Source organism: Nothobranchius furzeri, chromosome 11 (assembly GCF_043380555.1).
Source record: "Nothobranchius furzeri strain GRZ-AD chromosome 11, NfurGRZ-RIMD1, whole genome shotgun sequence".
In the NCBI taxonomy this organism is placed as follows: Eukaryota; Metazoa; Chordata; class Actinopteri; order Cyprinodontiformes; family Nothobranchiidae; genus Nothobranchius; species Nothobranchius furzeri.
The window spans coordinates 50,215,904-50,241,679 of NC_091751.1; the positions used below are offsets into that span (position 1 = coordinate 50,215,904).

The 25,776-nt window shown below is 42.1% G+C and overlaps 1 protein-coding gene across 2 annotated transcripts in view; it reads right to left on the reverse strand.

Moving 5' to 3' along the window:
* Positions 1-25,776, reverse strand: part of agap3 (ArfGAP with GTPase domain, ankyrin repeat and PH domain 3) — a 153,617-nt gene that overhangs the window by 79,356 nt on the left and 48,485 nt on the right. Inside the window, exons 1-2 of one of the 2 annotated variants that reach the window (XM_015956716.3) lie at positions 6,636-8,392; positions 571-629 (exon numbers count right to left, since the gene is read on the reverse strand). In XM_015956716.3, the coding sequence (XP_015812202.3) occupies positions 571-629; positions 6,636-8,226 (1,650 nt within the window). In that variant the 5' untranslated portion in view covers positions 8,227-8,392. Of the gene's footprint in view, positions 1-570; positions 630-6,635; positions 8,393-25,776 lie in introns of those variants that run through there. The other variant, XM_015956717.3, reaches the window with a different exon arrangement.

Genomic DNA, 25,776 nt, shown 5'->3' on the forward strand with positions numbered 1-25,776 from the left:
AATTAACACCTCGCCATCATAAAACGGAAAAGGCACGTTTGAAGTGTCGGAAGCCAGTTAAAGCAAACGGGTCTTCATTTAATTGACCTTTTCTTTTTTTTCCAGATAAAAGGATTCAACTTCCAGGGACAAAAATCCCCTAAAACAGAAAAAATAAAATAAACTAGGGTGAAGCTTTTCAAGGCTGCTTGACTTCATAAGCAGACAACATTAAACCATATGAGGATGTTGGCTGTGCATTTGGCAGTGGCTTTGTGTGAGTGTGCCTCACTGGGATCAGACCCAGGATCTGTCACCAGTCTACCCCAAAACTGTCACTCATCCCACGTCCTGCTGCAAACCACCTTGCATCTCCATGCCAACACGTCTCATTAAGACAAGAAAAGGAAAAAAAAAATCACTAAGTGCCAGAAGGAAAGTCCAGCCAATTCCTCAAATGTTCCTTCTCATGTGAAATGCAAAACTAGTCTTACACAAGCTTAACATGCGGCCCCACTGGTGTTTAAATCCATCAGTGTAATGAAAACTTCAGAGGGGAAATCAGCAGGAATGAAAAATGTATTTACTCACCACTTTCAGCTCTGGAACGGATCGACTCAGTGTCCATTCCTGGCTGTTGACAAAAGAATCTGCAAAGAAATGGACGTAAATGTGAATAAAAAGCTCCCAGTAAGAGAAACTGGTATTTATTTTAAAGGCAGGTGATGCAGCTGTTATTTATTGCTGATACGACCGAGCTGGGTCAGCAGATTTAGTCCAACTCTCACAGGAGAACACAAAGGATACCCGAAATGCGATTTTCTAATTCTCCAATTAGCTGTTTTGGTTTTTTTGCCCCCAAATTAACTGCTGCTGTGATTTATTTCTTAATTTTTTTCTCAGATTGTTTTGTTGATTTTAGATCAGCATTAAAGATAAACAAGGTGCGTTGTTTTTTTCTGCACATTGTTCTATTCACGACAATGTGATCTGCATGACAAATTAAACAAATGAGTACAAAAATGGTTAAATATTACAAAGTCTAAAAAGATTAAACAGCTAATAATAATAACAAACTCCAGTGATACTAAAAAGCAGAAAAAAAGTAAAAATTCAAATGCAGAGATGAAGTTTTATTGTGTTAAAACTGATAATGCAAACCTGCCTGGACAAAAATATGTCTTTAAGGCTTGATAACTATATCATTATGGAATTATTTAAGGAGGAGCACCAACTCTCTGTTATGATCTGGGGTTGTTTCAGAGGACTACCGTAGATTGTGTAAGAGCTGTTGGAGACGAATGAGGAGACCATTTTACACATGGATTTGACAATCGCAGAACACAAAACAGAAAAAGACGTTGCATTATTAATCCAACAACTATGGAAAATAAATAAGATTGATGATATAATACAAATATGTATCAGTTTTTAGAAAAAGCAGATGCATAGAAATCTAGACTGTTGGCTGCCAAAGCAAAATCACAGCAGTCTATCTGTTTGGTGGGGGGTGTTGGTGCAATTGAGCAAAACCAAGATGGCAGCGGCTCGTTTGAATCAGCTTTGGCATCAACTTTGGACTGTTCAGGTTTTTTTTTTTGAGTCAAGAGCAGCTAGAGGTACTTAAGCTTACTTAGAAAATTGATGTAATTTCGATGGTGTATGGTGGATCGCCCAGTTGACTGACATCGGTAGCGTTACGTACATCATGTTTGTTGTCCAATAGCATGCAGACATGGTTTGAAAGACAACCGAAGCTCCCGCCCCACGGCTGAGAGCTGTGGACTGTGGCAGGACAGCTTGCCAGGCTAAGATGGATCCTTGCTTTTAATTAGGGATGCACCGATACCACTTTTTTCCAAACCGATACGATACCGCTACTTGGATCCGAGTACTCGGGGCGATGGTGGCACAGGAGTTAAGTGCTCGCCTCGCAATCGGAAGGTCGCAGGTTCGAGACCCGCTCAGTCTGTCGCTGTCGTTGTGTCCTTGGGCAAGACACTTAACCCACATTGCCTGCTGGTGGTGGTCGGAGGGACCGGTGGCGCCAGTGCTCGGCAGCCTCAGTGCGCCCCAGGGCAGCTGTGGCTACATTGTAGCTCATCCCCGCCAGTGTGTGAATGTGTGTGTGAATGGGTGAATGACTGATTGTGTAGTAAAGCGCCTTGGGGGGTTCCAGGACTCTAGAAGGTGCTATATCAAATACAGGCCATTTACCATTACTCGCCGATACGATTACCGATACCGATACTTCTACTACACAAAAAATGCAATAAATTGGAATACACGTTTTATTTTCTTCTCTGCTTTCAACAGGAAACAACTGTGAGGTAGATACAAAATAAATATATTAATAGAAATGATCACAAAACTAAAATATTAGGTGAACAGAAATTACAAGTTACAGCAAAGTCACTTTCAGGCAGCTGCATTGGTATAGGTTAACTTTATGCCTGATCTAGTAGGGATGCACCGATACCGGTATTGGTTTCGGTGCATCCCTACTGGATCGGGCAGATATCAATATTGGTATGTAACAAACAGCAAACGGATCAGTATCGGTGCATCCCTACTTTTAATGAAATTATCGACAAAGACAGCAGTTTTATAATCATCAAATATCTGAATTAGTTGCTGCCCTAAACTGCAAAGTAAAAAAAGCTAACTTATTATCTTCTTAACCAATGATCACCTTTGTTGTTGCTTAACTGTTCACAACAAGCGTCTGCTGAGGAGTGAATCCCATACAGTGAGCAGGCTGCTCCAGTTTGAGGCCTCTCTAAAAAAGATTTAACTAATCTTTTATAAAGGCCAGCTATTATCGGGCACGATTGAACCTGCTCGGATTTTCTCTGACATTTAGAGGCATTGACATGATAATATTGTCTTGAAAAGTGGGAGAGTAGCACAGTAAAATGCAACAGAACACGCTACGAGCTGTGCGCGATTCCCACAGCGTTGGAGTAAACTGTTTTGTATCAAAACAACAATTAGAGCAAAGACCCCCCTTCCTAGGTTGGATCATGGTGTTCTCGCTGTCATCTAATCCCCTAAGAAGTTGCTATCTCGATTATGAGGTGGGGGATGCCATGTCTCCATGCAACAAGGGCCTGACCCCCTTCCCCCATGCACATGTCAAAACCAGAACAAATAAACCATCATTACAGTAGTGTGGTTGGTTGTTGCTGCAGCAGCAGTTTCCTTCTGTGGCCCCCGGCGGTGATAACCCCACAACATAAACTAAAGTCTACTGTTTAAAGAAACGCCTCTTTTTTTATCTCTCCTCCAAATATACGAGAAATGCATGAATGATTCATAACAGAGCAGACCTGAGCCAACAACTCTTTTATCTCCTACAATTATCCCCAACTAAAATGTTTACTTATTTCTGACCTCCGTTTAGCCTCACGCTGCTCTGGATGTCTCTCTTGTTGTGGGGAGAGAGGGAGGGGTCAAGTCGATAACAGAGAAGCTTTTCACCGCGCATTGTGTGGAGCAGACGGGTGTTTTCAACAACACGCCTCCGGTTAGGCCCTCTCAGTGTGGCGTTCACGTGTCAGAACACGAACGAAGACATCAAAAGTGCAGGACACAACTCCTGATAAGGATGTTGCCTCATTTTCTTACATTTCCTGCCATTTACAGCTTATTTTACCCCAAAACATCAAAAGTTTTGTTTAATTTGGTATAAAGTAGAGGAATTTGCACCGTTGAAAATCACATATCTAAAATTATTTTTTTATCGACCCAAAGAGCGATACAGTACAAGCCTGTAATTGAATCCATGTGCTTTCTGTTACATCATTCTTTTAATATGATCCTCCTCACATTATTGTGCCCAGAAGGGAAATGGAGAGCCCCATCATTTCTGATGCCAACACAAGACACCACTGTCTTTGTGTGTGTGTGTGTGTGTGTGTGTGTGTGTGTGTGTGTGTGTGTGTGTGTGTGTGTGTGTGTGTGTGACTGCTGTTTGTCAGCTTTTATCACTCAACCACTCATGCCCTCTCAGATAAAACGACCATTCAGTTCAAGCGCAGCGAAGCACAGTTGCCCCCAAAACTTATTCCATTTCATGAGGATAGAGAATTTAGCAGCAAATTGGTGCAAATGCTTGTTGGGAGCGTGCGTGTGCACGTGCATGTGTGTGTTTCTTTATACAGTCGGTCTGAAGTGGGTTTTGGAATGATAGGGGCCAGCTTTGAGGTCTGCATTTACGCTCTCTGACTTTCCAACCACGCTTTTCCACTGTCAGAAATTACAGAGTGAGATTTCAGCAAACAAACTACTTGGTCCATTCGCCAACCTCGTTACCAAACTACATTCCTTGTCTGGCTCCTTTTATCAAGCATGCGTTTGACAAAACTGTCCTGTAGCATCTTCTTATTTGTGTATGTGTGTGTACAGCGTTTGGAAACTCATTTGCACTTAAAAAAAAGTGAGCACTCTTTTCTGTCGCTTCCTCAAAAGTTAAATAGCCATTTCAATCAAAGGGGAAAAGTGACGAAAGCAATTAGCAGAAAACAAGGAACAGATTTTCATGTCAAACTGGTCTTGTGACTTCCGAATGGCCTGTCCTCCTTAAAGCTATTAAAACCCTTTGTTTTCTGGCATCAGGCATCAATCACCTTCTGCAGAAAAAAAACCCCAAACATCCTGGTTCAAGCAGCATCCACATCAAACACAAAAGGCATTTTATTTTTGAAAACACTTGCAGTTCAAAATATATTCACACTTTCAAGTTTAGAGATGTCTGTTGGTACGAGGAAACCCCGCAGCTGAAATCAACAAAGCACGAATCAGAATGAAAACAATGTTCAGGAGGATCAAAAAGTTTCCAAAACTAAACTGAAACTTTTCAACAGTTTTTAAACTTGTTGGTGAGAAGTCGACTCCAGAACAGCAGGATCCAGCTCCCCCATCCAAAAACGATCACAGGGAACTGAATGTTCTCCAGCTGAGATTTGGAGACATTAGCAGACAAGTTACAGTGACTTATTAAAAAACTGCCCCTCCAATCCTGCCCCTGGCTGCTTTTTTTGTTTTTTTCATTTCTCCTCCTTTTTGTCAAACCTATAAAAGTGACACATAGGCTCACCAACTGCAGGAAAGAAAGACATGCACCATTAAAACGTGTTTTATGTGTGCAGGTTTAGAAGGAGGCGTGCAGAATCTGACTGCAAGAGATGCACAGGGAGTGATATCAAATGAGACAGTGAAAAAGAAGCAAAGGAATTTCCATCCTCATGAATAACTTTTATGTCAGATTTGAGATAAGCATACATGGATCACACACCCTCGCTGGGAATTTGATTCACATTTTCAAAAGGTAGCAACAGTCGCTATGAATCTAATAAATCACCGCCCCACTAACGCACGATTCCAACTACATATATTTTGACACTCAGTAGATATATGCATCATGAGCAGCCTGTCATCCCCGGGAGCCTCCGTCTCGGCGCACGCTTGACCTATCGCTCCTGGATCCGTTCGCAGGAGCCACAAAGTGGCTTTGTTCATCCTCAGGTGGGGGGGTGGGGACACCACCAACTCCCTTCCCCCTAAACCTCACCAGGAGCACAACTTCAGTGTGCTTGTGTGTGTTCAGGTTGGGCTTACTGGATTTAATTTAAAAAGAAGCACTTAGACAGGTAGCGACAGGCACCGAGTCCCGCCCAGGGCACCGAACACCCGACTTTACTCAGGTTGATCGGCGCACCTACATTCCTGACGCCTGACTGAGTGACTCTGTAGTGGAAGAGGTGGACAAATACTGCCTGACACTGCACCACAAGGGGATGGGTATCCTTGGTAACGCATCGTGTGAGAATACAAATAAAGACAAGCTCAGCAAGGTCGACATTTGGGTGTGAAAATAAAAAATAAATGAGGTTTTGCCTTAATGAGGGTGAATGCAGGATATGCAAGACCTGACACATAGGTCCTTACTGAGTTGTCAAAAGATGTCTGATTTTGTTTTGAGTCATCAGCTACACAAAAAGCAGCAAATTTCAGCAGCTATTAATTCAAACAGTTACAAACATTTCTCCCTGCTTTTCCAGGCAACAGGACGAACACACTCCAGTGGTCAGAGTTAACCTTTAAACAGCACTTAAGTCCTTTTCTCCTCTCCTCGTCATTATAGCATGTAAGCCCTCCTAATATAGCTCTGCAGCGCTGTCAAATGCATCCTCATTAAGGGAACTTACTGCTTTAAACCTCCTTAAGCTGCATTTCCGAAAGAGCGTTATCAAGACAGAGGTATTGTGTTGCACCACACAGCTGTCCTGCTGGAAAACAAGCCACTGCGACATGCTCTCATCCAATTTCATTTTACTGCACCTACCTACTATTTCACTGAACAACAAATGCATGTAAATCTATTTGATGTGTAAGTGCAGAGACTGGGCTTTGAACAACACAGGAGACAAAGTACCTAAAATAGAAATCCAAAATGACTGTCCAGGGAACATTTCTGAACTCGATCCAAACTCACAGTTCCCCACATGTTTCTAATTTACCCTTCCTCCTTGGAGAAAGAAAGAAAAAACGTCTGCATTTCTTTTTCACAGGCAGTAACTTTCTGTGGAGTGAATGATGGGGTATGAATGGAGAGCTGAGTTGAAACAGAAATTCAGCGGTCCGTTAGGTCTTACCTTGACCTCTGAGGAAGCCAGTTCCCGCCAGAGTCTCTATGGTGATTGGAGGTGGCTTTTTCTTCCCAGGCTGGGAATACTGCTCACTGTCTTTGCTCTGGAGCTGCTGGGATTCACGTTTGAACGGGTGCTCTTTCCTCCTGAAACGGTTAGCTATGAGTTGCCATAAGCTCTTTTCTTCCTGGACTGGTTTGGAAGTGAGTTTTGTGGGATACAGGGGTACCTCCATAACCTGGGACTTCCCCTTGCTGTGGTACTGAATGCACTGTGTTCCTCCATCATCTATGTGCTCGCTGGACGCCGGAAGTGTTCTTCCTGTGAGATATGAGAAAGGACGTGGAGGCATTTCCGTCTTCTCAGCAGCACTTTTGACTTGAGAGTTGTCCTTTGACTCACCCTCGAACCCCAAATTGATTTTTTCACGAGTCCGAGTCCTCCTGATCCGCATGCTGAAGCTCCGCCTTAAAGAGCTGAACGTGCTCCTTGAAGCATCATTTCTGATGGACTTTTGAGACGTTTGAGCCTCTTGGTCCGTGTCCTTCTCCTTGCTTTTATCCTGAGGTGTTCTGCTAAAAAATCTCCAGGGAAAGCCCCCTCTGAGAAATCCTCCTCCATCACTGCCTGGGTTGCCACAGTTCCTCTGGCTGTCCAATTCCTCATCAGAGCCTTTCTTTCTCAGTTCCAGTACTGTCATACTGACTGGTCTGGACCTCCAGCGCCTTTGACGACCCCGAAAGATCACGCCCGAAGGTTCTGTTGGCCAATGAGCCACAGAATCGGAGCCTTCCACTGTCCTCAATTCATCCTTCCTGCTCCTGTGTTGTTGGTGCGGTTCCAAAACGCCAGTCCTCTTAAACGGTTGCTGGGCTGTGGGTTCTGATGGGACTGGAACTGGTCCTGCCAGCATGCAAACACTCCTCGGCCTCCTCAGCCGTCTTTCTTGTTCCAGTTTAGAATCACTTTGCTGTTCTTCTGCTCCTCCATACATGCTCATGGTTCTCCGGCTGAGCGTAGCTTCATCCTGTTGGGGCCTACGTAAAAAGGCCCTCGGCAAAGATCTGTGCTCTGAAACGGTTTCATGATCCCTGAGGACAAGTCCCTCACCAAGAACGGTGACAGAGCATGACGACAAACTCGGAATAGTTTGCTTCTGGTAGCCTGTCGGAGCTGTTAGCCCTGCCCCGTCCCCGTGGTGTTGCAAGGAGTTCTTGGAGTTTTTTTTTAAAAACCTGTCCGTCTTCATTCTTCCCTCCACCTCCTTCTCATTCTCCTCCAGAACTGCCTCCTCTCTCCTTTGCCTCCTTGCTCTGCTTGCGCTGCCTAAGGAGGGCCACCTGTTGAACTCCTGTTGAGCCCTGCCCAGCCTGGGGCTGTTGTCCATTGGCACCAGATTCATCATCTCTCCTTTCGGCTGGCAGTTCTCCACCAGGTTGTGAGTGACGCAGCCCATTTCTGGTTCTGACACAGCGGCATGTCCTTGTGTGTCTTTAAGGATCACAGATACACGGTAGACAGCTCTCTCATGCTCCAGGTTTCCACTAATATTACTCCTCTGGGTTCCATCCGCTGTCCCACTGCTTAGAAAGAGCATCACACCGGACTCAAATGAATCCGCACACACTTTCTCAATTACACTCTACAATAAATGTGTGACACAGGCCATTCCCATACTGGGAGTTGAGAGTCAGCACATAAGTCATTCATTTGAAGCCTAGATTCCAATGCCAGGCTTAATCCTTCACCTTTGACACGAGAAAAACTTCAAACAAGTTAGTGCAAAGCCTCTGTACCACCTGCATCCTCGGGCTCCTTTACGCAGCAGACTTATTTAGTTTGTAGCCGTTTTCTCTTCACGTTGAAATTCCCAACAGGCTGTCCAACAAAAACATTCTCCCTTTTAAAAGAAAAAAAAAGATGGTTCCTTAAGGCCTATTTAGTAACAATGCTATATCTGAAAAAAGATTTATAAAAACCCACAACGACAAAAAAAAGGGTCTCCTTTTGGTTTCTTCCTCCTGTTTTGCCTCCTGAGTAATGCTTGCTGTTTGTGGTGCAGACAAACCCCTTAATCTCTGAGCTCTTGCCATGCAGAGCATGAGGGAGTGTGTCTCTGTTTGAACTTTCAGCTGCCTTCCAACCCCTGGGACACATGGAAAACAAGGAGTGGATCCCAGGAGCATTAAACACACCCATATGATTTCTGCAATGCTAATGAACCCCCACCACCAAGAGATATATAAAAAAAAGTGAATATGACAGTTAGGAGTCAACAACCAGCCATGAATGGACATGTTGTCTTCTGATCACAGCAAATCACAGGAAGGGCACTATTTACCATTTCTTACCAGAAGAATTTAAAAAAAGGAAGCGTAATAAATCAAAAACTTTGTTGATTTCTGACATTTGGCCATTTCTTTGTTATTTTACATCATCTAGCTCAGACTGATAGCTTCAAATAGTCCAATTTTGAGTCTGACCATAGTCACAAGCTAAGAGTTCCCTAATATGTTATTCCAGCACATATGAGAACAATAAATCAGACCAGCCACACACCACACTCCATGCGCCTCCCCCTGCTGCCCACACTCAGTGGGAGAGCCGAAGCTTAATTCCAGCTATTTATGGTGAGGAAATTGTATTCTCTCTAAAGCACTGATGGCTACCATGCTGAAAACGGCTCACTGTACATTATGTAAAAGGACATTTTCCACATCTTGGCATGAGCTCGTGCAGCCTCTAATTTCACCAAGAAACGGAGTGTGCTGGATTTCTGAAATCCAAAGCAATACTAATGTTATTTTACCAGAGGTGTGGTGCTCTGATGTGCACATGGGTTGACATGGAGAGGTCATTTAGGAGTTTGAATCAGTCCAGATTTTTGGTCTAGTGTAGTTGGGGCAGGAACACTGCCCCTGTGTGGGCAATTAGAGAACATCTCAACTAGCACGGACGTATGGAGATACTATATTTAAAAAATGCATTTTTAATCATCCGGTACCCATGGAAACAAAGTTTAATGCTAGTTTAAATTAATTAATATGTTTAGTTTAAACGTTCAGGAACTTGGCCCAGAGTCACACAAACAGCTAAGTGGCTTTTCTGGGCTAATTGCAAAATGAAAATCGAGATGCTGACATGCCTCCTGCAGAGCAATGATACTCAAAGCAGCATAATGTTAACCTTTTTCAGACAACACCCTTAAAAGATGAAATGATTATTTCCACGACTCACTCCGTTCATTTGATCTACAAGGAAGTAACTTTAGCTGAGCCGGTGTGACAACAAAGAAAAACGTAAGAATTTTGCCAGAAACTTTTCAGCACGTGCCTCAAAACACGCATTCACGCAAATGAGAGAAATTCTTTCTTTCCAGGGAGTACTTCCATCAGCTCTTGAGTTAGACTGACTGTGCAGCTTGTTACCTGTGTCTAGGAAGCAGGGGTTTGGAATGAACTGGGTCTCATCTTGGAGCAAACCGTCCTTTTCGCTCCACTGGACTGAGAGGTGTCGAGTTCGCCTCCGACTCCCGAAGCAGAGCAGCATAGCCGGCCTGTAATCTCTCAAGGATTTTGCCAAAGAAAACTCAAATCATTGCTACTTTTTTCATTCTTCTTCTCGTAAGTTTCAGGGGTTTTTTCTTCTCTCTGGCAACAATCTCCCTGCAGCTCAAATCTTAGCTTCATCCTTTTAGTCCTTTGTTGCTTTTGTTCATCCTACTACAACATTAAAAAATAGCTTTTTGCCGAGTGTATCACGCTGCGGTTCCATAATAGAGTGGTTGCCAGCTGAAGTCTGGGCGGTTACTGAGGAAGTGACCCAGAGAGGTCATGTGCTGCAGCTCACTTTGAGTGGTTTTGTTTGTCTTGTGATTTTCTGATGCAGGTGTTGGTTTGCTGCAAGGAGACCCAGATAGGATTACAGTTAATCCACTGCTTGGTTGTCTCTGTTGTTGTGGTCCTGTCCAGAGGAAGTCTGCTGTTGGATAAATCCAAGGATTTCTAACTGCTGACTGGGTTACAGAACTTCTCCTGTGTCCTCCTCTTACCCGCAGCTAAATCCTTCCCTCTGCTGTAACTCAATCTTAACGACTGCTGGGAGAAACGTCTTGTAGGAAAAACTGGATTGGCATGTTTTGAGATTCCTGGATCGCCTCGTTTCTGCAACACATCTGTCTGATTACACAGTGTGTTGGTCATTTGTCTCGACGGTCACTGGAAAACAAACGTTTTGACAGCATATCTTCCACCAGATATTTCTGCTGCTCGACTCCTAAAAAGTTTCCTGAAATAAGAGTATGCTAATTTAAAAAAAAGTTCGTCCTTTGTCACCAAATTAATTCTCAGAAAAATATTTTAAACAATGACGGTGAAACTGATTTTATTCCAATGCTAAATAATGTCTTTCTGCAGCAGATATTCAACACGTACTGCTTAAATCAGGTTTCACCATTTATTACAATTTTCTGTTCTTGATTATAAATGATGGAGTTGCATGGTAGAAGTTGCACCACTGTCTTGCAGCAAGAAGGTTGCAGGTTTGAATCCCAGCATGTTCTCCCCATGCATGCAAGTGTTTAATCCAGGGAATTTGGTTCTCTGCCAATGACCAGAAACATGATGCTTAGGATAACTGGCAACTCTAACTTGTGTGTGACTGAGTGGGCAGGTGTGTGTCCCGCTTGTCTCTGTGTGACCTTTAAATGAACGGATGACCTGATGTTCTTTACCTCTCGCTTGATGACTGCTGGAGATGGACACCAGCTCCTCTACTGAGGAATAAACGGTAAAGAAAATAAGAGATTGAGTGTTTAATGCATTGGTCTCACAAAGGTTCTACAAGAACCTTAAATAAATAAAAAAGCATAACCAGCAATTGTGGTCACTTTACTGTATGTGACTGAATAAAGGGAACTGGGTAATTGAATAAAATAAGGTGCAAATTGGTGCCTTTAAAACTGTTATTTAGGCTTTCATGGATTAAAGAACTAATAAAATATCTATAAATAGTTTCAGCTTCAGCAGTCGTGTATTTAACTGGAGAGATTTTGGAACATCATTATGCACCTCGGGTGTTACTGGCCAGCAACAAACAGCCCAAATTAGATTTACTGTGTTTTTTCTCTTTAATTGAGAAGAACTGCTTGCAAAAGAAAATACTGAATCCCAGCTTCAACACCAGATGGGGTTTTTTTTTCTGGTTGGTGAGGTGGTAGCATCATGGTTTGGACTTGTTCTTTCTTTAACTAGAACATGAAAATTCAGAAGGAAACTATCCAAACTAAGCTATAGTTGAATCTTCCTACAGGAAGATTCGGATGACTGATAAACATTAATTGGAAACATTTAGAGCTACACGTCGTTGCACAAAGGGGTCAGGCGCAACAGCAGATCACATTCCTCATTTGTGTAACTGGCTTCTCGTTTTTCTACTTTTAGGACTTAATATTTCCAATTAATGATATTCAGAAAGTTAGAAAACTGCTGTATTAAAGTGACATCACGTATGGGTTAATAGTGTAAATGAAACAGTCTCTCTCTCCATCCTGCAGTCACTTATCATAATTAGCCCCGGGTTAAAAGGAGGGCTGAATGGGAAAAGTTTCACAGCTACATTAATTACCTCCAGGGCTTTAAGCTGTTTCAGGGCTTGTGGTATTTTCTGAATTATTATTAGAACTGATTATGTCTGAACAGCTGATGTAACAGAATGGCAGCCAGCATGCACTCGTGTGTTTCTACGAGGATGCAGACGCCACGAGTGGAACATTTCTGTGTCGTCTAGCAGATTGCAGGACGCATCCGAGCCACACGAGTAGAGCTTCCTAACCCCTCGGTATCAGAACATGAGTCATTTTGAGGAAGACAGTAGTGCATATATGAACGCTCTATGGCAAACATCAGAATAAAGGTGGCTCCATTTCTTGTGCAACGCTCAACCACGGCTACAGCTTGCCTAGTGTTGTGTCTAATTTGTTGATAAGGTGTTGCTGACTTCATTCACACAAACACAACAGCAGCACGGTTCACACCTGTTGAGTCTAAGTGTCATCTACTTCCAAAAAAAAGCATCTGCAGCAGATACCTTCCACTGCATTCAGAAGCGACCAGTGAATGCCCCGCGATGTGTCACAGGTTCGTAGAAAGACTTGTGACGGTGTCTCACTTTGGTTTAATAGCAACAAACTGTTCATTTCTTTCTAGAAGTGCTTATGTCATGCGGTAAATATAAAACTGTGCAAACAAGAGAAAGTAGAGAATTTAAAAAGGAGAGCTGCTGTGAAGAAACTAGAGGAAATCATTCAGTTATCAGAAATTCGCTGTCAGTAAGTGGACGCCTGACCTCGTCGGACAGAGTTATGAACTGTGATAAGCGTCATGGCTGACCAGAGGAGCTCTGAATTCTTCATCAGTTCCTGCGTGACTTTTGTCCAGAGGGTTTCATTATCACGTCTTTAGGATTTGAGATGGTTTTTTTACTTGTTGGACAAAATTGGATTTGTTTTTTTAAATAAATCAAAGTAAATTAAGGAAGAATCAAAGAAACATCAATAATTCTACTTTTTTCAAGAAAGAAGTCAGTAACAATTTACAATAATGGTCCCTTTATTAACATAACTTATTGCATTATTAAGCATTAATATGTTATTAAATTAAGTATTAACAACTGCTTAATATTAATGTTAAGTAATGCAATACTGAGCAAACACATCCCCTTGGCCCTTTGTCCTAACCTTAAGCACACTTAATAGTTAACTCATTCACTGCCATTGATGACTAAAGTCGCCATTTCAGATCCAACCGTTCACTGCCAATGACGACTAAAGTCGTCCTTTGCATTTTTTTTACTGTTTGAGCATCGGAACGAGCCCCCGCGGTGAGAGAACAAACATCTCAGCCCTGAAGCCGATCTTCATCTGCATACGTCACACATCACACGATCAGGAAGCAACACATCCATGTGTTTGGAGATCGTTTTGGGCCGTTCCTGTAAAAAAAGTGAGGCACGAACCAGAAAAGCGTCTACCGATCACAATTCGACAACGGATTATGAAAGAACGGATAGCGCTCGAAACACGCGGCTTCTTCCTGATGTAAGAGGTGAGTCTCCTCTTTGTTTTGGTTGTTTTGGCATCGACATCATGCTAGCGCGCAACGTTCTGTGACTCTTAAAAAAACTGTAAAAACGGTGAGGAACGCTGGCAGCGAAGGCCGTTAGCGATCAGGAAACGGCTGGCAGTGAGTGAGTCAACAATAAAAATAATTTCTGATATATATGTTTTGCTTGGCACCTCAAATTTATTTTCTATTAGATGTATCAGTACTCATTTATGATTAGACATAATTACCAATGAACCCTAAATCATTAACAATAAAAAATACTCTGCAGCAAATCATGTGCAGACTTTTCCAACTGCCTAAAAGTTACTGTTTCTAAGAAAGAGGTATACATTTTGTTATGTTGTTGCTAAAATCATCATTTTTCCAGGTTAATTTTTGAAAGCACAGTTCTCAGAATGAGGTGACATCTAGTGGTGAATGTATATATTGCAACCAACAAGACAACATTGTCAAAAACTCATTTGCTGCCTCATAGCATGCAGGACCTGTCAAAAAGCTGTTGACAGGTCGTCCATGGTCCAGAGGTGCACATTATGAAATCTGCTTATTTTCACATTTCTGATTATTTTGAAAATTATGATTTTGGAAGTCAAATATTTCAGGTGGAAGATCTGTTACAGTCAGACCAAAACAGTAGTATTAATTATTGTTGTATTAATAATAATGATTAGTTATTGATTAATTAGTTATTGAACAAGATTACTAATAGCAAGGATTAAAATGAAATGAAATTGTATAATACAAAGGTATAGGCCAAACTGTCTTTTTTTGCCCTTTGTACAGTGAATCAGAGGTGGTAAAGGGACAATGAGTAGTTTGAAAATGAACAAAATGATGCCCAGTTGTTGAAAAATATTGTCGACTTTGTAACATATAACCATAAAAATACATGGGAGTGGGTCTCGCCATGTTTCCTTCTAAGGGTGCCCATGAAGACAAAATGCATTTACTGATTTGTAACAAACAGTTACAAAACTTTCACCATTCAATCAAAGTCCCAAAATTAAAAGTTTTACGTTAATTAAAAGTGATTCAGCTTCAGTCCTGGGCTTGGTGGTCGAGGACCCCTGATGTAGGAAAATCTAATAAAAGCTGCTAAACAAGCTAAAATCTGCTGCTTCTCAAGTACTTCAACAAAAACAGGAACACTAATAATATGAGGAAAGAAGGACAGGAAGTAAAATACACTGATTCATAATCTTATGTGATCCCACAAATGGAAACGGTTGTAAATAACACAACTCTGTGATACGCAGTAGAACCTTTAGGGAGATAAAGACAGAAAAACCTGATTTTGAAATTCTAATTTTACACGTCCGATTTATTGCGCAGAGCACGGACATTGGCTAGCAGGACAGAGGATAGTGGTGGACTTTTAGTCCATAAAATGAGTGTTGTTGTTACGGTTGCCAGTCTGGCCAGGGAAGGGCAGGAGCCAGGATCACCCAGCTCTGGTGAAACTGCCTGACACCGCCCCTCCTCCTCCTCTCTCCCGGGCTGCTGAGGAGCACAGCTGAGCTGAATCTTCCTTGATTGCCAACGCAGTCTGGGAGGCAGCAGTGCAGGGGTTCTGCTGTCCTCCTGGTTTTTGGTTTGGTTTGGTTTGGTTTGGTTTCGTTTCAACCCCTTTTGTTTAGATTCGTTTGAGTTTTAAACTGTGGTAGTTTTTAACTCTTGATGATAAGTTTGGGATGATCCAGTGGGATCTTTTGATGTTTGTGTTCGGTTTTAAGGTTAACTTTGTTTGTGTAATTTTACTGACCTTGGTTTTTAAACCCCTTCGTGTGGTAAAGCTTTTTAAAATAAGTTTTACCAGGTGTTTTAGTCAGTGTATTGATTTGGGAACAGTTATCAACTCTGGGGATTTTAAAACACCTTCTGTTCAGTTAAGCTTTTAATAAGTTTTAACCAGGTGTTTTATAGTTGATAATTTGCTGTGTAATGTTAACCTTTTAGAGAGATCTGTTTGCTTGTGGTGTAATACCTTTTTGTTACAAATAAACCCATTTTAAACTCCTCCGCCAGTTCTTATGTTACCCCCCATATGTTACCACACCTGTCGGGACATAACAGGTGTGTTGTCTTCAAGTAGCTGGGAGGAGGTCCTCCTCTAACTCCTGAGGCTCAGCTATTATTTAATTATGTCTTCATATTATATATATTGCTTTTGTTTCAAGGCAGCTGCTGTCTGTTAAGCTAAAAGCTACAAAACGGAGTTAAAATATCACCTTTCAGAAAAGAGGAATGTGTATCTTGATCAGAATGAATGATCCCAGATGAAAGGTACCTTCTGCTCTCTCCTTATGACATGAAGATCGATCTCATCAAAACATCTCAAAGGATATTTCAATCCCTCAAATATTTATGAAGGAAAAAGATCGGATTAGTTTTTTTACAGCATCTTTGACAAAAATCCAATGTCACGCATCATACAGACAATCTAACTGGAAGACAAGGGATTATTCCAGGAGGTTCTGAAGGATGACGCCGACCAGATGATGCAGCTGACATCACGACTAACTGACATTGATTTAAAATGATGAGAGCCAATAAAAAAATAAACACCTTAAGATCTCATGTCTCATCTCTTCCATTTGCTTCACATAGGAGGTACTGAGATATGATGGGAGCATGTACACATAAACTAACCCGGACGTTTTAAATCCTTACATTTATCCACTTCTCCGTCGATTCATAAAGCTGATGAAACCCATCGGACCATGTGAATTCATTAGAAGGACGATTATTAATAAACAGGAGGTGGAAAGCTGAATTTTTAGTGCACATCGCTGAGATTTGTCCACCGCAGCTCCAAATCTATCACATTTAATTATAATGAGGTATTCCCTCGCTGATTATGAAACCATGACAACCTAGCTGCAGATTAAAATTAAAAACACCTTTGCTTCATCTTTACAAAGAAAAAAGTGTGAATAAATAAGTTTTTGTTTGTTTTTTTGGAACACAGTTGCTTCTCTGATTCTGATTACTCAGCTGTTGTGGCTCTCTCTAAGAGAAAACAACAAACAGCTCTGCAACCTGCCAAGGCTGATTTGAAAAACTGTCTTACTGGGTAATAAATATTTTCAGGGTGCTTTTGACCAAATTAATCTCCAACAGCATTTTTTTTTTCCCAAACGTCTGTGAGAATTATGCACAGTGCAAACAAACAGTTTGGACAAGCAATAAAGGAGAATCTGTGCAAGAGCGTGCACAGGAACATGCTGCCAAACAGCCCCCTCCCTCTCACAACCAGGTGGTTATCAGCTCCAGTCGTCTCCCCTTTCTGTTCACCAACGCTGAATTAACATTTGCAAATAAGTAGGTCTGAAGAATCACACGCAGACACGGAGTGGCTTCAGACAGCAAAGGAAAGTTTATGATTATTATGCCTGCAGTAGTGATACAGAGCGTGGGCGTAGAGCCTTTTAAAATTCAGCTGCATTAGCGATGAGCATACGTCACCAATGCTCCACTGCAGAGAAAATGATAGGTTCGAGGACGTCTGTGGGAGGCTGTAAGGGAAAAAAATAAAAAATAAATAAAGATTCCAGACGCTTCTGTCTCTGAAATTCAAGTTTTAAGGGAGAGCTTGTGCATTTGTGCAGCGCGTGTGAGAGAAAGACAGAGACGGAGGGTGAATGGTAGAGAGGCCGTGTATCTGAGCAGAATGAGACGGCCTCATTAAAATGTTTCACATGCAAGATGCCAAATGCTAATATGCCTGTTTCTCTTTGCAAGAGAAAACTGCTAAAGGATTTGTTTGCTGTGCTCGACTCTTGCACTGCACATGCATGGGCGGATGACTTCTGGACTCTTCCCCACATGCAGCCGTTAGGGCGACCCTGCCAGCTGATGTATTACAAACTGTTTGATGTGTCACACAAAGAAATCCAAGGTGCAGAACGCTGTGGGGGAGGGCTGCAGACTTGGCTGGAGGAATAAGTGAACAGAGTGAAAGACTAGCTGAAATTCACGAACTGGGCCGGGGCAGGCGAAGGTGGAGGCAGCCAACTGGTTTGTAGAAAATGACAAAATGACCACTGAGAAAATGTAGGAGGAAACTGCAGAGGGACAGAACTTACAGGCTGGTTTGTGTGGGCTGGCTGCTTCCAGTCCTCCTCCTCTTCTACATATTCACTTGCAAACCCGTGCTTCTTTCTTTTTTTTTTTTTTTTTACAAATTGCCTTTACTTTTAGTTTCCTATTTTATGTAAAATTCAACTAAACGCATATGAGTTTGTAACATCTTGCCATGGGTATAATCCTCCTGAATCAGAGAGCGTTAAAGTAACATTAAGCTAGAGCTTTAACATTGATCTCAGTGATTGTTGGGTTAGAAACTTTCTGGCTGACGCTAGGTGGAGCGGGTAGGTGTTCTAGGGGCTGCGCTTATACCTGCGTTATGGCTGTCGGCTATTTTCTGTGCAGTTAGCTTTTTCAGTTTGCTGATTATCAATAAAAAACACAAGGAAAAGAAAAAGAAGAAGCTTGCTTATCTGTTGGCATCATGGCGGTGCCCGGAAGTAAAAGTAAGATAGTTATGTTTTTGGAAGTAAAGTAGAGCTAAAATCGGAGCAAACATCAGCATGGCCCACACTAGTCTGAGGAAGCTGAAATAGGCTATGACATCACGAGCTGATGGTGACCTGGCTTTGTTGCCACTGAACTTGTAAGTAATATTGTTTGTCCAACAGTGTGGATCTTTTTGATTTTTGGATTATTTAGTAAGACTTGGCTCATGTTAGTGTTAGCTCATTGTTAGCAATAGCTACAACAGGCTGCTGCAGGGTTGGTTATGGTAGTTGCAATTCCTCTTTCAACCAGTAAGGTGGAGCAGGAAACTGCTCTGGGTTACTTTAATAAGATCCACTTGGTTTGAGTGAGAAAAAAAAAAACTTAGAAATTAATTATCAATTATGGATGAAAACTAAATTATTTCATTCTTAAAAAATGTGTCACTGACTCAAAGTCATAAAAAAATAATAATTTTGTGTTGAGAAATGATGGTCATCTAATCATTTTGTGATGTCTTGAATAAATGCCATGTGTGATCTCAAGCAACCTGTTGCTATGAAGGAATATCAGTGACTGTCAAATGAAATTCTAGCTCAATATTTGGATAAGTCACCGAGTTGTTGCCATTTTTTGTTTCTTAGAGTTGATAAGCTGTGGTGGCCATGTTGAATCAATTCAACTCATCTACATCCAGCAAGGACTTTCTAGGAGTTTAATTAGAATATGATGTGTTTCATGAGATATTTTGCTAACATTACACAAACTAACACACACGCATAAAAAAAATAAACACAGGACTAACAGGACCATCCATATTCTGCCACATTGCCATCCTTCTACCTGATTCAACATTTTCCTCCAGTTTTAGATCTCCTGGCAGCAACATGCAATTTGTCAACTTGTAATTTGCCCCCCCCCCCCCCCCATTGCATCTCATCCTCATCCAGTTGCAACACTCCTGCAGTTGTTACATAAATGAAAATGACAATCAATTCTCCAACTGACCACGAAACCATGACATGTTCTTATGATACAGCAGAGCTGTCTTTTCCTACCACTGACACACGAGTTGCACAAAGACTTCTTCAGGCCATTAAGTTCAGCTCTGGTTATTTTTATTTCCTCAAAAGCACAATAGGTTATTGTCCAGCTCTGCTCAGCCCTTATCCTTACACACTGGAGTAAATATGCAATTCCCCACGTGTTTTCATCACCACTTCCTGTACCGCCGACGCTAACGGAGACAAAAGGATAGGAGCTTTGTTATGATGCTCAAATCGCCGTTTTTACAAACTAATCAGTCAGAATTCCTTCCATCTCACGTGTGCATCCATATCAGTGCTGCAAAAATGCCAATATGGAACAGCTGCTGACTGAACTAGCATGAGTATTTGTGTCTATTAAGCCACTGCAGTTCAGAAAGCCCAGATCTAAGCTGCTCTTTTTGCAATAAATAATAATTATGCAACAGGTTTTCAGTAGATAACGGCTCAGAGGCAGCGAGGCGCCGTTGCTTCAGTGATTCAGAGTGGAATTAATTGTCGTTCTGTCGGTTTAGCCGGCATGTCTGTGACTGATGAGGATCTCTAATGTTTCACCACGTCAGACCTCAGGAAGATTTAGTTCCACAGGTGATAGAGCTTAGCTCAGCCGGCAGACAAAGCACTTTGATTACAAACTTGGATATTTGGCAAAAAAAATTATAACCAAAAAATGACAGAGAATCAACATGCCGCAAGAAGCTACGCCTTCCATTACGCCTCTGTCAGTGGGCCCCAGGGCAGCTGTGGCTACATCGTAGCTCATCACCATCAGTGTGTGAATGTGTGTGTGAATGGGTGAATGACACACTGTAGTGTAAAGCGCTTTGGAGTCCTTACTCTGAGAGACGCTGTACAAGTGCGGGTCATTTATCATTTATAAAAAATAACTTCATCTACACTCAGTCGCCATCTACAGGAGCTAAACGATGGAGCCACTGATGCAGGAGAGGTTAAACCAAACATTTGCGGCCTAATCGGTAAAATTCCTCGACAGCTCCATTTGTCAAAGTCAAAAAGAAACAGTTACAAGCTCCCTGTGACATTTACAGGTGTCTTTAACACTGACGTCCCTGTGGGTAAATTGCAGTCGATGGGAACACCGAATCACTTCATTTGCTTGGGTCAAGCACCATGTGAGCACAAGAAGGTCACGACGATCCAGAGAGTCTGGCCGGATTTAAGCTGACGTGGAGACACAGACTTACTGTTCCCGCTGAATATGTTCTGCTGTTCACCTTTAGGGAAACACAAAGTGCTGGAGGGCTTTTAGTATAATGCCGACTGAGTTTGGAACTTAAACAAACAAGCACACACCCACATTGATGTCACTTCTTTTGTCAGAATTCATTTAAAAATTGCGAGGAGATCAAAACTGCTGATGAGAAGATTTAACTCTCCGCAGGGCTCCACAGCGTGCTGAGTGCACAGTTTCTGCCCCTCCCGCTGATGTTTATTGCAGAGGCGTTGTCAGGTTTTGACACCTCTTGCAAGGTACAAAAAACTCTTAAAAACTATTTCCTACAGGCGATCAAATTCACTTTTGAAAAGGACAACCCAATAAAAAAACACGATTGAGCCGTTTTGTCAAACGGATGAATCGTGTAGGAAATAGTGTTTCACTTTAAATTTAAATAGAAAAGAAATAAAAATGTACTTTTTAAATTAACTGATATCCATCAGTTCATCTCACTCTTCCCACAGAATCAGCACAAAAAGATCAACCCCATTTCCTCAGACTCGCATCCAGACCAGAGGCTAAATTCTCCCCAATGCTGACGAAACATCTTTATAAGACAAGAAGGAATCTAGTCAATGTGATGGGGGTGCATATCTGCTGTACCAAAGAGATTACTTTAATCACTTCTGCAACTCAGCAGGGAGTGTCCACGTAGGCAGCAGCCGTGCGAGAACAGTAAAAGGGATATTTTCAGTGGATTTTGTTTCGGGGTCGAGGGAAGCTCGGATGAGTAGATAATTGCTGCATTTTCACACAGGAATTTGCATTTTAACAAATTTAGGAGGAAAAAGTTGAGTGAAGATGGAAAACATTGGGAATAAGATTTTGAACAGAACATGAGAAAACCTGATACGCCCGATTTGGAGATTTTGCTAAATGTGTCTAATTTTCACCTCTTTTCAATCCAAAGTGAGTCACAGTTCAAGTTAAGGCTCTGAGTCACAGAACAAGAAAATCTTGGCTAAACGGAGGCAAAGAATGGTGAGAACTATCAGGGTCAACCCACAGACCAGCACCAAAAGTCCTACAACATCATCTTGCTGCAGATGGAGTCACTGTGCATCATTCAACTATTTGGGGCACTTTACTCAAGGAGATGCTGCATGTGAGAGTGATACAGAGGAAGCCTTTGCTCCGCCCACAGCACAAACAGAGCAGCTTGAGGTATGCTAAAGCACATCTGGACAAGCCAGCTTCTTTTTGGAATAAGGAGCTGTGGACTGATGAAACTAAAAATTTGTATTGGGACATAACAAGGGGCGTTATGCATGGAGGAAAAAGAACACAGCATTCCAAGAAAAACACCTGCTACCTACAGCAAAACACGGTGGTGGTTCCATCATGCTGTGGTGCTGTGTGGCCAGTGCAGGGACTGGGAGTCTTGTTAAAGTTGAGGGATGCATGGATTCCATTCAATACCAGCAGATTATGGAGACCAATGTCCAGGGATCAGTGACAAAGCTGAAAATGGGCCGGGGCTGGATCTTTAAACAAGACAACGACCCTAAACACTGCTCAGAGTCTACTAAGAGATTCATACTGAGGAACAAGTACAGCGTTCTGGAACAGCCTTCTCAGTCCTCAGACCTGGATGATATTGAAAATCTGTGGTGTGAGTTAAAGAGAGCTGTCTGTGCTCAGAAGCATCAAACCTGAATGAACTAGAGATGTTTTGTAAAGAAGAATGGTCCAGAATACCTTCAACCAGAATAGGCTATAAGAAGCATTTAGAGGCTGCTATGTCAAGAAAAAGGAGGATCTACTAAATTATGAGTTAATTTCATTTGGGTGGTGCCCATATTTAAGCACCAGCCTAATTTTGTTTAAACAATTATTTCACACTTTCTGTAAATCCTATAAACTTGGTTTCACTTCTCAAATATCACTGTGTGCGTCTCCTATATGATAAATTTAACTGAAATATTTCATCATAACAACCATCGATTTATACAGGAAACTCTTGAAGAATAAGAACGCTGCCCAAACCCTAACCCCCGCTGTATCTTCCAATGGATACCGTCTGCATTTGCTGCACTTGTCATTAAATGACTACTTCTACATAAATAAATCAAGCATCTATATAGATTGCCATGGTGCATACATTCCCTTTTCAAAAGCACTTTTTTTAAACAAAAACATGAAAAAATAAACAATGGAACATCTTTTCAGAAGCTTTTATATCACAATCCAGGACATAGCACTATATTGTGTTCATTCTGCAGTAAGTGGGTGTCTAGTGAGCATAGTGAATGTGTTCCTGCAGGTGTATATGAATATTGGTAAATGTTTCATTTTAATGGAGGTCTCTCAAAAGCGTTTAGTGGGAAGCATGTGTAAAGTTCACATTAGTAATGAAAATTAAAGCTCCATTCGGATCTAAAATGTCAAAACCTGTTGAACTTCCAATCCAGGTTTTCGTTCCCTTCTACAAAAGCTTTCGTGTGTGTTTGAATCGAACACACGCACACAAACGCACGCTCCCACTGTGTTCTCCAAAGTGATCTAAGCACATTTAACGAGCTACAAGAACATCCTTTTGGCTGAGTAGAAACCCACCAACAGAAACAATACAAAGAGTGTGATCTTCTGCTTCTCCTCCTCCTCCTCCTGTTCTTCTTCCTCCTACTTCTGTGTGCTTCTGTATCTCTTCATCCCTAACTCAGCCCTATCCGCCCACAGTCCTCCACCCGCCCACTGCATCATCAGCAGCAGCAGCATCCCCGGGAGAGGGGAGACCTGTTCTTTAACCAGACCGTCACAAATACCGGCCACTTTAGAAGCTGCCAGGATGCATCAGCCTCATCTGCACCCACACCGTCGTCAGATGGAGCTCTTTTAATGTGATTTTCCCGTTACGCAACCCAGTGTGATAAATAACCGCAGAAAACTCCAAGATTAATGAGATCCAGGGGAAGTCCCCCCCCCCCCCCCCACCAACACCACCACCACCACACCGCGTGATCCACAGGAGGAGATGAGGCCGCTGCTATTTTTACTCAGTCAACTCCACAGGTACTATTGTTTCCGAGGTCACGTAGTCACCCATCCGCCAATAAAGAAGCAGGCTGCTGCAGTGAACTATTCCTGGGCTGGTTGAGGCAGGTGTGAGGGCCTGTGGAGGGGGAGACCTGCTTAAAGGTGCTTTTGCACTCCACTGTTTTGGGGGGCTGAAAGATGGCACAAGAAAATAACCAGAATCAAGAATCTTAAACCTCTAGTGAGACGCAACTAAATCTAAACAGACATGGTCAGTGTTTGGGGATTAAGACGAAAGAAGCAAGTTGTTATTTTCAAATGAATCGCCCTTTGTCTTGTGTCTGCATGCCAGTGTGATGTGCACAGCCTCAGGGTCACTCATTCATATTCTGCATCTTTTAGTCTTTTGGATCTTCTCCTAACACTTGCTCTGACCAGTTGCTGTCTTCAATTTGGGACCAGAACCAGTTTCTATCGTCACCTTGTTTATCCTCTTACACACGCGAGGCTCGCTGTGATTCATGCACACAAAGGACAAGAAGAACAGCTGTCTTTGACTGGGAATTTCTAACGAATTAGCTGAATTCACTTGGATTCTTGAAAATACAAGTCACAGATTTCAAACAGATTCTCAGTCATTTTTGCCTAGAGCCCAATAATAAAATGGGGTGCAGAGCTGGAATTTAGGACAATTTGAGAAATTATGTAACAGGATCAAACTTAAATGAGCTCTTATTAAATTATAAGCAGCAGCCAGAAAAAAAAGGTTTTCAAATGATTATGTAACAAAAAACTTCCACGTCCTTATTTGTTCCAGTTTTTTATAAGAACAGACCATGTGAGTCTCTGACTTATGACACTAAAGACACACGTTTATGTTGTGAATATATTTCATTATCGGCCTACAACTGGCTGAATGTTTACATGCAGGTGAGATTGTTAGGTATTTTTATAATTGTACCTTTTTGAGGCCTAAAAGATGCCATTTTGTGTTATTAACACATCATGAATCTCTGTTTTTGCCAACTGTTGTTGTTCATGAAAGGTTGAGCAAGGATGTTGATTGTGGGTTTCCAACTGAAAACTGTACCTCTGTAACCTGAGAAGGCCCGCCTTCTCCCCCATCCATTTGTGAATAAAGCCCCTGACGAACTAGGAGCACATTGGGAGTGATGTGGGAAGAAGCCTTGGAGAAGGCCATTCCTGCATTAACTCTCCTTGATTTTGGAGACTCAGGGTAAAATGTCTTCCCTTGTTGTCGAGTGTTTATTTCAGGTTCCAGGGTTATGGAGAGTAAATATTACTTAACATTTAATTGCCAAACATCTTGGTGGAGAATGCAGGTAGGCTGAGGCTGGAGCAGACTGGGGGCTGGATGTCTGGGCCCAGCTCACGCATGGCGATCACGAACATTAACAAATAATCAATTTACTCTCTCTCTCTCCGGGTGTGTCGTCCTTTAAGGTAATATGGGATAAAATTAATTACCTATCAGAGATCACATCCTTTAATCTTGTAATCTCACCTAATGTGTGCATGTAGGAAGGCGAAGCCTTGTCAGCCGTTTAAATGAGTGGTTTTCTCACAGATTTTCATATGACGTGCTACAGCGGGGCGTGATCGGAGGAAAACAAAAGAGATTTTGTTTTTGGCATGATGGATTCGCATTGGCACCGCAGTAAAAGTTATTAAAAGAAAGGACAAAGCTTCCAATTTAGCTAAGAAAATGCAGATTTAGTGTTTGAGATTAGCAACAATATGGGAACTATTTACATGAAACAACAGATTGTGTAAGATACCCGTTTCCATGGTGATTTTCCACCACTCCAAAGGAAAATGATCATCCTGCAGCCCGTCTGAGGAGGTAAATACACATTTGGTGGTGAAATATTCGACAGATAAGCAGCTCTTCTGAGGGTTCGGTCTCACTTGTGCTGGCTTTGACTTTCTCTGTGCTGAGCAGACTTTGCTTTGAAAGCACAAACTGAAAAAAAGTCATGACACGCGCAGATTTGGTAGGAAACAAGCACCACCATGAATGCATAATTTACACCCAGACCACTCTAGCTGGGACGCACGCCGCAGAGCGCTGACCTTGAATAAACTCCTGATGATGTTCAGGTCTACACTCGAGCTGAAAATATGTGAGAGGAGGGCTGCTAATTGTCCTCTTCACATGTAAATAGCTGCTTAGAACACTGGAAACTTATTGGCTTCTCCATCTCTCCAAAACGGTCCAGTGACTCACA